This window comes from Stegostoma tigrinum, chromosome 2 (genome assembly GCF_030684315.1).
Source record: "Stegostoma tigrinum isolate sSteTig4 chromosome 2, sSteTig4.hap1, whole genome shotgun sequence".
NCBI classification, from domain to species: Eukaryota; Metazoa; Chordata; class Chondrichthyes; order Orectolobiformes; family Stegostomatidae; genus Stegostoma; species Stegostoma tigrinum.
This window is the reverse complement of record NC_081355.1, coordinates 155,687,531-155,699,988: the sequence shown is the minus strand read 5'-3', so window position 1 is coordinate 155,699,988 and position 12,458 is coordinate 155,687,531. Positions and strand designations below refer to the sequence as shown.

Genomic DNA, 12,458 nt, shown 5'->3' with positions numbered 1-12,458 from the left:
TGCACTGTTCTGGTCACCATGCTACCAGAAGAATGTGGATGCTTTGGGGAGGGTGTAGAAAATGATGCCTGGTGTGGGGGACATTAGCAATGAAAAAACGTTGGATAGACCGGGTTTGTTTTCACTGAAATGCAAGAGGGTGAGGGGCAACCTGTTGGAAGTTTATAAGATTGTGAATGGCATGGACACAGTGGAAAATATGAGGCTTTTCCCAGGGGGTAGGGGTCAATTACTAGGCGACACAGGTTCAAGGTGCGAGGGGGCATGTTTAAAAGAGATGTGTGGGGGTGGTTTTTCACACAAAGGGTGGTGAGTGCCTGGAACACGTTGCCAGAGGAGGTGGTGGATGCAGACAGAACAGCATCATTCAAGAAACACCTGGACATTTACATGAAGAGGAAAGAAATGGAGGGATATGGATCCTGTAAGTGAAGACAGTTTTAGTGTGGAAGGGCAAAACGTGTTGGTGCAGGGTTGGAGGGGCCGAAGGGCCTGTTCCTGTGCTGTATTGTCCTTTGTTTGTTATTCTGTTTGCTCTTTGTATTCCATAGGTTCTGGATAGAGAGTGTGTGAGTGGAATGCTTGCTTCTCTCTTGTAGGAGACCCTAGGACTAGGGGACATTATCTCTGATTTAGACCAATCGGAGGAGGAATTTCTCTCTCGGTAGTGAATCTATTTAGCGTGGAGGGATATTGAGGCTGTGTCATGAAGAATGTTCGTGTCTGTGATAGACAGATCTTTAATCAGTGAAAGAATCAAGTGTCGTGAGGGAAAGGCAGGAATGTGGAATTGAGGATTATCAGATCTGCTATGATCCCATTGAAAGACAGGTCAGACTTGATGGGCTGAATGGCCTACTTCTGCTCCCACATTGTGTAATCTCAAAAGTTCTTTTATGGGATGGCATCGTTGACAAGGCCAGCATTTGTATGCTGTTCCCCAAATGCGCCTGAAATGAGTGAGTTTCTGAGCCATTTCAGAGCGCAGTTACGGGTCAGCCACGAGTCAGCTGTGGGTCTGCAGTCAGGTGAGGACAATTCCCCCTCGCTACGGGCTTTTCATCTACCACGAGGAATTCTACGCAACAATCTGTAATAGACGTCAAGGAGACCAGTATTGAGACTAGCTTTATGTTCCAAATTTAAGGCCTAAATTTAAATCCCCTTGGTGGTGTGATTTGAGCAGACTAGTTAGCTGGGCCTGTGGGCAAGTAATCAAATGTTCTGAAGAAGGGTCGAGGCCCGAAATGTCAGCTTTCCTGCTCCTCTGATGCTGCTTGGCCTGCTGTGTTCATCCAGCTCTACACCTTGTTATCTCAAATGTTACCAGCATCTCTGTCTGCACTAAAGCTACAAACCCCACCAAGGGAGGTGGGCTGGGGTTGAGTTGCAGATCAGCCACGACCGAATTGAAGGAAGGATGAGATTTACGGGATTGAACAGCCACTTCCTGTCCCTGTGCAGAGTCTTAGCCCGCTAGCCTGGGCGTGCTGGGCACAGAGACAGAATGCTCAGCAGCTTCATTAGCTCACTGCATCTTAACATCAGGGATAACAAGGTGTAGAGCTGGATGAACACAGCAGGCCAAGCAGCATCAGAGGAGCAGGAAGGCTGACGTTTTGGGCCTAGGCCCTTCTTGAGGGTCAATACAATGGTACTTTAGGGGGAGTACAGGAACAGAGGGACAACCAGAATTCATACATGTGATACTCCAAAGGTAACCAGGCAAGTTGAAGCGGTTGAAATGATCATTTCTGAAGAAGGGTCTAGGCCCGAAACTTCAGCCTTCCTGCTCCTCTGATGCTGCTTGGCCTGCTGTGCTCATCCTGCTCTACACCTTGTTATTTCGGATTCTCCAGCATCTGCAGTTTCGACTATTTCTGAAACAGCATCTTTACATCATCCTATTTTGCTTATCTTGAGGAACAGCCAAACCTACTTTCAAATATCTGCTTTGGTTTCAGGGCAAATACATACGGATCCATTTTGGACACACAGGCAAGCTGTCTTCTGCTGACATCGATACCTGTACGTACACTCAATGATCTGCCTTGGGGTTTTGTTCGGATGTAGTGTGGGTGTCCCTGGCTGAGCTAGCTCTTATCGCCTGTCCCTAATTACCCCCCTTGGGAAGGTGTTCATGAGCTGCCCTGTTGGTATGCCACAGTCACAGAATCATAGAATCCCTATAGTCTAGGCCCATTGAGTCCAAACAAACCCACTGAAGAACATCACTCCCAGACCCAGCATATCCCTGTAACCCAGCATTTCTCCATGGCTAACCCATCTGGCCTGCACACCCCTGAACACTACGGGCAATAAAGCATGGCCAATCCACCCTAACCTGCGCATCTTTGGGCTGTGGGAGGAAACCGGAGCACCCGGAGGAAATCCATGCAGACACAGGGAGACTGTGCTAACTCCACACTGACAGTCACCCGAGGGGGGAATCGAACCCATGTTTGTGAGCCACTGTGCCATCCACATACTATAGCTTCATCTCCAATACCTTTAGAGGGGAATGTCCAGGATTTTGGCCCAGTGTCACTGAAGGAACGGCGATACATTTCCACGATTTGGAGGTGCTGGTGTTGGACTGGGCTGGACAAATTCAGCGGCCACGCAATACCAGGTTATAGTCCAACAGGATTATTAGAAATCACAAGCTTTCGGAGCGCTGCTCCTCTATCAGGTGAAGTAGCTAACCTGACAAAGCAGCAGCAGGCCAACAGCTTGTGATTTCAATAGCCCTGCTGGACTATAACTTAGTAACGTGTGACTCCTGATATATTTCCAAGTCAGGACGGTGAGTGGCTTGGAGGGGACCTTGCACAGGGAGCTGTGTTCCCATGTATCTACTGCCCTTGTCCTTCTCAATGGGAGTGGTCATGGGATTGGAATGTAGTTTCTACATTTGGAACCTAAACAGAAACTGCAACTCATTCGGAACTTGTCTAAAAGTTTACGTAGGAGGAAAGCTGATGAATTTGAGTTCTCAGACCAAACGGGCTTGTTAGATTTGCCATGAAATAGAAAAGAACATTCCAAAGGTGGGATGGTTTGAGATAGTTTGAGGAAATGGTGGATATATTATGGGAATCCTACACAATGAGAACTCTGATGACGTTTCGGAGAATGGGTGAAAACTGATGTCAATAAATTCAGCGGGAAAAGTTCATCGTAGCAACTCTAAATGGGAGGCAGAGGAGAGAGAGTATGAGAGTGAAGTGAGGGATTGAGGAGGGAGAGAATGTGAGAATGAAGTGAGGGACTGAGGAGAGAGTGTGAGAATGAAGTGAGGGACTGAGGAGAGAGTGTGAGAATGAAGTGAGGGACTGAGGAGAGAGAGTGTGTGAGAATGAAGTGAGGGACAGTGTGACAGTGATGTGAGGGAATGAGGAGAGTGAGAGTGTGAGAATAAAGTGAGGGACAGTGTGACAGTGATGTGAGGGATTGAGTGAGAGTGTGAGAATGAAGTGAGGGGCTGAGGAGAGACAGAGTATGAGAGTGAAGTGAGGGACAGAGGAGAGAGAGAGTATGAGAATGAAGTGAGGGACAGTGTGACAGTGATGTGAGGGATTGAGTGAGAGTGTGAGAATGAAGTGAGGGGCTGAGGAGAGACAGAGTATGAGAGTGAAGTGAGGGACAGAGGAGAGAGAGAGTGTGAGAATGAAGTGAGGGACAGAGTGTGAGTGAAGTGAGGGATTAAGGAGAGTGAGAGTGTGAGAATGAAATGAGGGACAGAGGAGAGGGACAGTGTGAGAGTGAAGTGACGGACAGAGGGGAGGGAGTTTATTCATGAACAGGGAGGGCTCTGAATCCCTGTTGTAGCGTGTTAAAGTGTGGTGATCGATTTCTGCCAAGGTATTAATCTGTGTTTCTTTCTCTGTTCAGACTTGCTGGAAAAATCGCGCGTTGTATTCCAACAGCCTGGTGAACGGAGTTATCACATTTATTACCAGATCCTGTCCGGCAAGAAAAAGGAACTTCAGGGTGAGGGGCAGCATTAGAGAGAGATCAGTAGTTTTATGGTGTGGAAACCAGATATTTTCAGGAAAACAGGAGCTTCATATTCAATGCTGCCGTGACCATGACCCGTCCTGACGTCTGTAACCTCCTCCAGCCCTACAACAGGGAAAGGTGATGGCCGAGTGGTATTATCGCTGGACTGTTAATCTCAAAACCCAGAGAGCGTTCTGGGGACCCGGGTTTGAATCTCACCACAGCAGATGGTGGAATTTGAATTTGATAAAATGTTTGGATTTAAGAGTCTAGTGATGACCATGAATCCAATGTCAGTTGTTGGGAAAAACCCATCTGGTTCACTACTGTCCTTTAGGGAAGGAGACTACCATCCTTTCCAGGTCTATAGTGTGTCTCCAGGCTCGCAGCAATGTGGTTGACTCCTGACTGCCCCCTGGGCAATTAGGGATGGGCAATAAATGCTGCCTGGTCAGCGATACCCTCATCCCCATGAATGAATATAGAAAGAAAGCCCTGTCTCCCTCATCTCCCAGTCCCTTCATGTACACTACTGGGCTCCATGTCCTCATTAATCTGGACCCTACGATCATCATGGATCACCTCACCAGCTTGCTGCTCCTCCGAGGTGCTGCTTAAACCCCTTCTGTCGACCCAAACCCAATTCCCCTCTCTTTGACTCAATGTCAACTTTTGTGAGACACACAGCGTATTAAGCGCAGCATTCCCGCGCACTGGGCTTCACCAGATACTGCCTCGGGTCAAAATGCCTCATGGCTCAAGGGTTACAAAGAAACATAGAAGATTGGAGCCAGGGAGGCCACTCGGCCCTTCAAGCCTGCTCCACCATTCTTAACCATCATGGCTGATCGGGCTTTTCCCGCCATAACCTTTGATCCCATCCACACCGAGTTACTACGAGCCTGAACAAGGGTTAGTTTATCATCTCCAGAATCAAACTGAGTGCACCTTCTCATTTCAGATATCCTGATGGTGTCTACCAATCCCCATGAGTACCACTGCTGCTCACAAGGAGTTGTGACTGTGGACATGCTTGATGATGGTGCTGAGCTAATGGCAACTGATGTGAGTGGTTTAAATCCCATATGTCACCCTCCCTTTAGAAATGGTGTTGCAGAATACCACACTACAGGCCCTTCGGCCCACGACATTGTGCTGTGCTTTTACCCTAAACCTAAGGTCTATCTAACCTCCACCCCTACCTTATACTATCATCCATATGCCTATCTAATAGCCGCTTAAATGCCCCTAATGAGGCCAACTCCACTACCCTCTCCGGCAATGCATTCCACCCCCCTACCACTCTCTGAGTAAAGAACCTACCTCTGACGTCTCCCCTCCACTCACTTTAAAACTATGCCCCCCTCGTTATAGCCTCCCCCACCCTAGGAAAAAGCCTCTGGCTGTCCGCTCTATCTATACGTCTAATCAGCGAGTTTTGAGAAGATTTGTAGCTCAGGGTGAGATTCTGGATGTGAGTTTGCTCGCTGAGCTGGAAGGTTGGTTTTCAGACGTTTCATCACTTTGTTTTATTTGAAAAAATATACTTTATTCATTCATAAGATGTACAAAAAAAAATTCATGCAAGCCGCTCCGGGTTACCCAGGGGTGCGTACACCAACTAAAGGCAAAAACAAAGCAAAGAGGAAAAAAAAACAAAGCAAAGAAACCGCCCCGGCAGTCGTCACCCCGCACAGTCCCAGTTGGCCCCCTGACCAGTTGGGGAAGGCGCCAGCTGGGCCCAGTTAACAGATAGGGCCCTTTTTTCTATTCTGGACGAGGGGTTTCATACCGTGGTCTTTCCCCACCGCGCCTTGGCGGCGGCTGCCCCAAGCTTTAGCGCATCCCTCAGCACGTAGTCCTGGACCTTGGAGTGCGCCAGTCTGCAACACTCGGTTGGGGTCAGTTCTTTCAGCTGGCAGACCAGCAAGTTGCAGGCAGACCAAAGAACGTCTTTCACCGCATTGATGGTCCTCCAGGCGCAGTTGATGTTGGCCTCGGTGTGCATCCGGGAAACAGCCCGTAGAGCACGGAGTCCCGCGTCACGGAGCTGCTCGGGACGAACCTCGACAAATACCACTGTATCCCCCTCCAGACCTCCTGTGCATAGGCACACTTCAGAAGGAGGTGATCGACAGTCTCGTCCCCCCCACAGCCACCTCGAGGGCAGCGTGCGGTGGTGCAGAGATTCCGGGCATGCATAAAGGATCTCACTGGCAGAGCCCCTCTCACCGCCAGCCAAGCAATGTCCTTGTGCTTGTTTGAAAGTTCTGGCGATGAGGCATTCTGCCAAACAACTTCGGCAGTCTGCGTGGGGAACCACACGACGGGATCCACCCTGTCCTTTTCCCGAAGGGTCTCAAGGATACTACATGCTGACCACTGCCTGACGGCCTTGTGGTCAAAGGTGTTTCTTTTCAAAAGTTTCTCCACGAAGGACAGGTGGTACGGGACGGTCCAACTACTCGGAGCGTTCCGCGGCAACGAGGCCAGGCCCATCCTTCGCAACACCGGGGACAGGTAGAACCTCAGTAAGTAGTGACACTTGGTGTTTGCGTACTGAGGATCTACGCACAGCTTGATGCAGCCACACAAAGGTAGCCGTCAGGGCGAGGGTGGCGTTCGGAATGCTCTTTCCCCCATTTTCCAGGTCTTTGTACATGGTGTCCCTGCGGACCCGGTCCATCCTCGACCCCCAAATGAAGTGGAAGATGGCCCGGGTGACCGCAGCGGCGCAGGTCCAGGGAATAGGCCAGACCTGCGCCAGATACAACAGTACCAAAAGCCCCTTGCACCTGAAAACCAGGTTCTTACCTGCGATGGAGAGGGACTGGAGCGTCCACGTGCCCAGCCTCTGCTTCATTTTGGTGATACACTCCTCCCAAGTCTTAGTGCACGCCCCAGCTCCATCGAACCAGACACCCAGCACCTTCAGGTAGTCTGTCCTGACAGTGAAGGGGATGAAGGAGCGGTCGTCCCAGTTCCCGAAGAACATGACCTCGCTCTTACCCCTATTGACTTTGGCACCCGAGGCCAGTTCAAACTGGTCGCAGACGTCCAACAGCCTACTCACCGACCGACGATGGGTGCAGGAGATGGCGACATTGTCCATGTACAGGGAGGTCTTGACCTGAAGGCCTCCACTGCCTGGGATAGTCACGCCCTTCAGGCTCACGTCCTTCCTGATGGATGCGGCGAAGGGCTCCACACAGCACACGAACAAGGCAGGAGAGAGCGGGCAGCCCTGCCTGACTCCAGATCTGATGGGAAAACTGTCCGATTCCCACCCGTTGATTGAGACTGTGCTAACAATGTTGGTGTAGAGCAGCCGGATCCAATTGCGGATGCCCTCCCCGAACCCCAATTTGGAGAGGACATCCCTCATGTAAGCATGAGAGACCCTGTCGAAGGCCTTCTCCTGGTCCAGGCTGATGAGGCAGGTGTCCACCCGCCTGTCCTGCACGTAGGCGATCGTATCCCTGATGAGCACGAGGCTCTCAGCGATTTTCCTGCCTGGCACAGTACCAGTTTGGTCAGGGTGAATCACCGACTCCAGGACAGACCTGACCCGGTTGGCTAGGACCTTGGCCAGGATTTTGTAGTCCACGTTCAATAATGAAATGGGACGCCAATTCTTAATTTCTTCCCTCTCCCCCCTTCCTCTTGTAAATGGGAGTAATGATGCCCTTCCTCATGGACTTGCACATTTCCCCTGCCCAAAGCGCACTATCGTACACCTCCAGCAGGTCCTGGCTGACCAGGTCCCACAGAGCGGAATACAGCTCGACTGGTAAGCCGTCGCTCCCAGGAGTCTTATTCCTCTCCAAGGACTTGAGGGCTCTGGTCAGCTCGTCCAGGGATATCGGCCGGTCCAGCCACTCCCTCGTGCCGTCGTCTAAGACCTCCGTGATAGACGACAGGAATGACTCGGAGGCCATGCTGTCCGTGGGCTTCGTGTTGTACAGTCCGGCATAGAAGGATCTGCTGATCCTCAAAGTGTCGGGCTGAGACGACGTCACCGAGCCGTCGTCCTCCTTCAGTCGGCTAAGCACAGAGCTCTCTTTGTGCACCTTCTGAAAGAAGAAACGCGAGCACGTCTCATCCTGTTCCACGGAGCGGACCCTGGACCGGAAGATTATCCTGGAGGCCTCCGCGGCGAAGAGCGAGGATTGCTGGCCCCTCACCTCACGGAGGTCCTCCGTGGCATCGACCCCCATCAACTGCAGAAGGAGCAGGTTCTGCACACTTTTCTGGAGTCGCGACAGCTTTCCCCGCCTCTCTCTCCCCTTCCAAACACCCTTGAGGACAAAGAACCTCTTGATGTTCTCCTTCACCGTCTCCCACCAGTCGCCCGGAGACTCAAAGAGGGGTTTCACGGTCCTCCAACCGGCGTACTCCCTCTTAAGCTCCTCGATGTTCTCTGGAGTCAACAGAGTCGTGTTGAGCTTCCACGTCCCCTTGCCGGCCGGCTGGTCGTCCTGTAAGTGACGGTCGGCCAGCAGGAGGCAGTGGTCAGAGAACAACACCCCACCCACTGTCCCCATGCCGGATCTTCCATCTGCATCGATGATGCAGTTGAAGTCTCCGCCTAGGATGACCGGCCTGGACGTAGCCAGCAAGGGTGGAAGCCGCTGCAAGACGGCCAACCGCTCACTACGTACCGCTGGGGCGTACACGTTGATCAGCCTCAGGGGAGCTTTCCTGTCGGTGATGTCAGCCACTAGGAGGCGCCCCCCCCCCCACCACCTCCTGAACTTGAGAGATGGTGAAGTTGTGCCCCTGCAGCAGAATAGCCAGGCCCGAGGAGCGACAGTCGTTACCCCCCGACCAGATCGAAGGCCCACAGGTCCAGGCGCCGGACCATTTCCTGTACCTGCCGAGGTGCGGTATCCCGCACTCCTGCAGAAACAGGAGGTCCGCCTTGATGGTGGTCAGGTAGGCCGACGTGGACACACGTCTCGCGGTTGACTTGACGCTGCGCACATTAATGCTCGCAATTCGTACCCCCATTGTGGGCAGTGACCGCAGTACCCTCCCCAAGTCCAAGGTCCAGCCCCTCCATCTGTCCCTTCATGCCCATTGCCCGGGCTAACTGCTGGACGCTCTCCGGGCTCAGGAAACCGTCCGTGCTGCCTTCCGGGTGGCATCCCCCCGTCAGGGGTGCGGAGGCAGGAGGGTCCGGCTCCGGGTCAGGCTGGGGACGCGCTGTTTCCTCCTTCCCGCCTGGAAGTTCCGGGGGGCCCTCCAGTGCTCCAGCGGCACTTGACTGGGTGTCGGAGTGAGCCTCAGTACGCCTCCCCTCACCTGGAAGCAGGGTGCTGCTTTCCTTCTCCCTCGAGACCTTTAACTTCTGCTTCGGGTGGGCCCTCTCCGAATCCTCCTCGTCAGAGGAGCTCTTATAGCCCCCCTGTAGCTGCCTCTTCCCGCCTGATTGTTGCGGTTCCTAGGCCCGTCGACGCACCTTTCTCCTCACTTTCCGAACTGTTGTCCACTCCCCTGGGTCGCCTGTCGCCGCCTCCATCGACTCCGGGTTGTCGGGGGGGAGCGGAGCCTGCAGGGGTGCTTTGCTGGCCTTGGGCCCATCCTGCGGGGCTGGGCCCTCCTGTACGGCCTGGCTCTCCTGCACATTAGTGGGGTCCTTGCTGCGCCCTGGTGCCTTCCTCTCCTCCGGGGGGGCTGGCCCCGCATTTCCCCTGCCGGCGACCTGGGCGTAGGTGGTCCCCCGCCGCGGGCATGCCCTATCGAGGTGGCCCGCTTCCCCGCAAAGGTTGCAGCTTCTCTCTCGTGGGTAATCCTTTGCCAGGTGACCCTCCTCCCTGCAGATGGTGGCTTTGCAGTCGGCCGCCACGTGACCTGACCTACCACAGGCATGGCAGACTTTAGGTTGCCCTGCATAGGTCAGGTAGCCCCTGCTCCCGCCGATCGCGAAGCTGGACGGTGGGTGTGCGACATTCCCGTCTGCGCCCATCCTCAGCGTCACCTTGACCTGCCTCTTACTCGTCCAGATGCCAAAGGGGTCCACCATGTCAGTTAGGTCCCCTTCCACCTTCACATACCTTCCGAGGAAGGTCAGGACATCAACTGCTGGCACATGCGGGTTGTACATGTGTACAGTCACCGTACGGCTCCTCTGTGCTGGCATCACAAACAGTGGGACAGCGGTCAATACAGAGAGGGGGCCCTCACCTCCTTTCTCCTTGAAAACCTCCAGGAAGCGCTCGCAAAGCTTGGCACTCCTGAAGGTCACGTCGTAAAAACCTCCTCCGGGGAAATCCTGCAGGCAGTAAATGTCCGCAGCAGCGAACCCACAACAGTCCAACAGGACCCTCTTCACGAAGAAGGTGCGGTCCACAGGTGCACCTTCATCCACCTTCTTTACAGAAACACGGATGGTGTTCCGGACCCCCTGACCTGCGGCATGAGCACTTGCCGCAGCCATCGTTGCAGGTTGGCTGCTCCCCTGAACCAGCGTTAGGCCGAAGCCAGCATTAAGATCCACTGGTTGCAAGGGTGCACAGCCAACCCGACGTCCTCCTTTCACCTCCAAGACAGCAGTCTCCTCCTCTCAGTCCACAAGAGAGTGGGTCTTTATTGTGTTCCAGATGTTAGCTGGTTCACTGAGCTGGAAGGTTAGTTTTCAGACGTTCCGTCACCATTCTAGGTAACATCATCAGTGAGCCTCCGACGAAGCGCTGGTGTTATGTCCCGCTTTCTATTTATCTGTTCAGGTTTCCTTGGGTTGGTGATGTCATTTCCTGCGTTGGTGATGTCATTTCCTGTTCTTTTTCTCAGAGGATGGTAGATTGGCTCCAAATCAATGTGTTGTTGATGGAGTTCCGGTTGGAATGCCATGCTTCTAGGAATTCTCGTGCGTGTCTCTGTTTGGCTTGTCCTAGGATGGATGTGTTGTCCCAATCAAAGTGGTGTCCTTCCTCATCTGTATGTGAGGATACGAGTGATAGTGGGTCATGTCGTTTTGTGGCTAGTTGATGTTCCTGTGTGAAAACTAAACTTCCAGCTCAGCGAGCAAACTCACATCCACAAGCGGAGGCTTGGGGACCGCTTTGCAGAACACCTCCGCTCAGTTCGCAACAAACAACTGCCCCTCCCAGTCGCAAACCATTTCCACTCCCCCTCCCATTCTTTAGATGACATGTCCGTCATGGGCCTCCTGCACTGCCACAATGATGCCACCCAAAGGTTGCAGGAACAGCAACTCATATTCCGCCTGGGAACCCTGCAGCCATATGGTATCAATGTGGACTTCACCAGTTTCAAAATCTCCCCTTCCCCAACTGCATCCCTAAACCAGCCCAGTTCGTCCCCTCCCCCCACTGCACCACACAACCAGCCCAGCTCTTCCCCCCACCCACTGCATCCCAAAACCAGTCCAACCTGTCTCTGCCTCCCTAACCGGTTCTTCCTCTCACCCATCCCTTCCTCCCACCCCAAGCCGCACCCCCAGCTACCTACTAACCTCATCCCACCTCCTTGACCTGTCCGTCTTCCCTGGACTGACCTATCCCCTCCCTACCTCCCCACCTACACCCTCTCCACCTATCTTCTTTTCTCTCCATCTTCGGTCCGCCTCCCCCTCTCTCCCTATTTATTCCAGTTCCCTCCCCCCATCCCCCTCTCTGATGAAGGGTCTAGGCCCGAAACGTCAGCTTTTGTGCTCCTGAGATGCTGCTTGGCCTGCTGTGTTCATCCAGCCTCACATTTTATTATCTTGGAATCTCCAGCATCTTCAGTTCCCATTATCCCCCCCTCCACAATACTTCTGATCATTTTGTACACCTCTGTCAAGTCAAAATATCACAGAGCTAATCATCCCGAAGCCTGGCTTAATGCTCCTGGCCTCACAGGTTCAAATCCCAACACTGCCAGACTTAAAATTTATTTTCACTCATTCATGAGGCATGCGTGTCACTGGCTAGGCCCGCTTTTATTAACCATCCCTAACAGCCCAGGGAGACAGGAATTCAATGAACAAACCTGGAATTAAAAGTTAGACTCAGCGATGGTGACTGTTGAGTGTTTCAAACACCCACTAATGAGCGAGTGTGAGAATGAAGTGAGGGACTGAGGAGAGAGGGAGTGTGAGAATGAAGTGAGGGACTGAGAAGAGAGGGAGTGTGAGAATGAAGTGAGGGACTAAGAAGAGAGGGAGTGTGAGAATGAAGTGAGGGACTGAGGAGGGAGGGAGTGTGAGAATGAAGTGAGGGACTGAGGAGAAAGGGAGTGTGAGAATGACGTGAGGGGCTGAGGAGAGAGGAAGTGTGAGAATGAAGTGAGGGACTGAGGAGAGAGGGAGTGTGAGAATGAAGTGAGGGACTGAGAAGAGAGGGAGTGTGAGAATGAAGTGAGGGACTGAGAAGAGAGGGAGTGTGAGAATGAAGTAAGGGGCTGAGGAGAGAGCGAGTGTGAGAATGAAATGAGGGACTGAGAAGAGAGGA

At 52.8% G+C, this 12,458-nt stretch overlaps 1 protein-coding gene across 1 annotated transcript in view; it reads left to right on the top strand.

Annotated features, from left to right (window-relative positions):
* Nucleotides 1-12,458, top strand: part of LOC125462986 (myosin-7B-like) — a 121,302-nt gene that overhangs the window by 22,797 nt on the left and 86,047 nt on the right. The window contains exons 9-11 of the mRNA XM_059640477.1: nt 1,965-2,028; nt 3,895-3,993; nt 4,964-5,067. Of these exons, the coding sequence (XP_059496460.1) occupies nt 1,965-2,028; nt 3,895-3,993; nt 4,964-5,067 (267 nt within the window). The remainder of the gene's footprint in view (nt 1-1,964; nt 2,029-3,894; nt 3,994-4,963; nt 5,068-12,458) is intronic.